The following is a 2593-nucleotide window of genomic DNA, read 5'->3' as shown; positions in this document are numbered from 1 at the left end:
TTTTTCAAAAAGTGAATTTTCAATAAAGAAATTTGATCCATGTATCCACCTAGGTATAAGTGACGTTCTTCTCAACAATATAACATTACTAGCTTTAAGTGACTTAGCACTGTTTGCGGATGCTTATCGATTACATCGATTTTCTTTCTTAAATACTTTTTTTACCAAAATATAACTTCCTGGAGTTTATTAAAAGATTACAAACCCATATACCGATGTACATGTGTAATAAAACCGTTTATATTCGATAAATTCTTATTAAAAACATACATTAAAACGTTTCAAAAACAAATTAAACTCTTTTGCCTTGCATGTGAACTGCACGAAATCCCCGATATCCCAACTGCATGAAAACCCCTTGTTGCATGCGATTTTTCAGCCGATGACCTACTGAAGAAAAACATAAGTATTTTTCATAATTCAATTTCTTTTTATTTTTTATACGATAGCTTGTTTTCGTACATGTTGGGTTTCCACTTTTTGAGATTAGCCGGTTATGAGCGAATTCGATAAACAATTTAAAGTATATAAAGCAGATTTTGATAAGATTACGAAACGCATTTTAAAAAATAGGCCGTTGTCTTCGAATGCGAAAAAATTAAACGAATACAAATATTCGCTTATCACAGCTTATAATAATATTTTATTACTAGTTATTGGTAATAGTTCGGCCCATACCTGTAATCTCAAAGAAGTCCAAGTTAAATTAGCTCGTTGCAAGGAACAGTTAGCAAAGTGCTTTAATAAACTGAATTGTCGCGTTAGGATTCCACCTGATAGCTTATCGCTAATTTGCCAATCAGACTTAGCTGACTCTGAGTCAGAAGAAGAATTTAGTGACGCCAAGTCAGAAGCTTCGGTACAATTCAGTCTTAAAAGAAGTACTTCACTTCCATCCTTTAAAGATCTGCTAACAATATCCGACGAGCCGTCAACAGCTACCAGTTCACCAAATATTTCTAAATTTTTTCAAGAATTTTTAGACATAGCTACCCCTGAACAGAAAAAATCGTTTATTAGTCTTTGTGCCTCAATCATTAGGGAAAATTACAATGGAGATCCGCTAGCACTTGAATCGTTTATAGACAAAATTAATTTAATTGAAGATTTTGCGGATGAAAACTTAAATACGACTTTTATATCATTTTTGAAATCGAAACTCGAAGGCAAGGCACGTGAAGCAATTCCAACAGAAGTTAGTTCAGTTGGGCAAATAAAAGATGCGTTGAGAAATAGAATAAAGCCAGACAACTCGAAAGTTGTAGCTGGGAAAATAGCATCTTTGCATGTCATAAACAACAATTATACGGAATTTGCTAAGCGTGTCGAGGAGCTTTCGGATGCTTTAGAGCGCTCTTTGATCATTGAAGGTATGACACAGTCTAAGGCTCATGAAATGGCAGTCGAGCAAACAGTAAACGTTTGTAGACTCAATACTCGGTCGGATTTGGTCAAATCAATTTTATCGTCAACTACCTTCAGTGATTCAAAGGACGTAGTGGCAAAAATGATAGTCGAACAAAATAATCAAGTGAAAGAGCGCCAAGTGTTAGCGTTTCGATCACGAGTAAATAGGCCAAATAGCTTTAGAGGTAGTTTCAGAGGGTACAATTTTAATAGGTACAACAATAACAATTTCAAACAAAACAACTCAAATTTCAATAGGTACAATAATAACGCTGATAACAGTAGGTACAGCAATAACGGTTCAAGGCATAACGGTAACAATTTCAACAATAATAGGAATCGGTCATCAAACAACAATCGAAACAATAACAGCAACAATAATAGTAATAGACGTCCAAATTCACGCAGTAATGCTAATGTGCGCGCTTTAAACGCCCACGCCCCTCAGGAGCGAACACTGAGGGCGGAAGAAATGGACAACTAAATAATTCTTTTTCAACAAAAGGCATATACTGTCTAAATCTAAATTACTCTGATTTTATTGAATTGCGAATTAATGGTTCAAACAAATTTTGTACGTTTTTAGTCGACACGCAAGCCGACATTTATTTAATCAAATTTTCTAGCAGTGATAAACATTTTTCTATAAATACGAACGATATAATTCACATTACCGGTGTCACTTCTGATACAGTTTCTACGTTAGGTACAATTACCATAATCTTGACTTTTACTGATTTTTACATTAAACATACGTTACATGTAGTAAGCGATGATTTTAACATACCATCTAATGGTATACTGGGTAAAGATTTTCTAAAAAGTAACAAATGCGTTATCGAATTTTCAATTTTGGCAATTCGCCGGATCCACTTTTTGTAGAATCGCAGGAAGTTGAACACGGTGTATTCACAGCAAGATGCATAGTTAATAGCGGTAACCCAATTATTAAAATTATAAATACCACAGATGAAGTAAAACATGTAAAGAATGTAAATATTCGGACTGAAAAACTTTCCGACTATCACGTTTACTCAATTAATAAGACCAAGACAGAAGACCCCCGAACGAACGAATTAATAAATATTTTAAAAAACCAAATCCCTACAGAAGCTAACAGCAATTTACTTGACCTTTGCATAAAATATGCCGACATTTTCGCTCTTGACAACGACAAAATGACATT

The 2593-nt window shown here is 34.2% G+C and overlaps 1 protein-coding gene across 1 annotated transcript; it reads left to right on the top strand.

Annotated features, from left to right (window-relative positions):
- Positions 1-765: 765 nt before the first annotated feature.
- LOC118756216 (hybrid signal transduction histidine kinase F-like) lies at positions 766-1891 on the top strand (the record flags this gene model as incomplete). Its single annotated transcript, XM_036490989.1, has 2 exons — positions 766-1548; positions 1666-1891. Coding segments are annotated over 2 exons (1009 nt in total), but the record flags the coding sequence as incomplete, so codon positions are not given.
- Between the last annotated feature and the right edge of the window lie 702 nt (positions 1892-2593).

This window comes from Rhagoletis pomonella, unplaced genomic scaffold, assembly GCF_013731165.1.
Source record: "Rhagoletis pomonella isolate Grant_MI unplaced genomic scaffold, Rhpom_1.0 Rhpom_scaffold_09317, whole genome shotgun sequence".
Classification (NCBI taxonomy): domain Eukaryota; kingdom Metazoa; phylum Arthropoda; class Insecta; order Diptera; family Tephritidae; genus Rhagoletis; species Rhagoletis pomonella.
The sequence above is the reverse complement of the archived record's forward strand: the minus strand, read 5'-3'. Positions and strand labels throughout refer to the sequence as shown.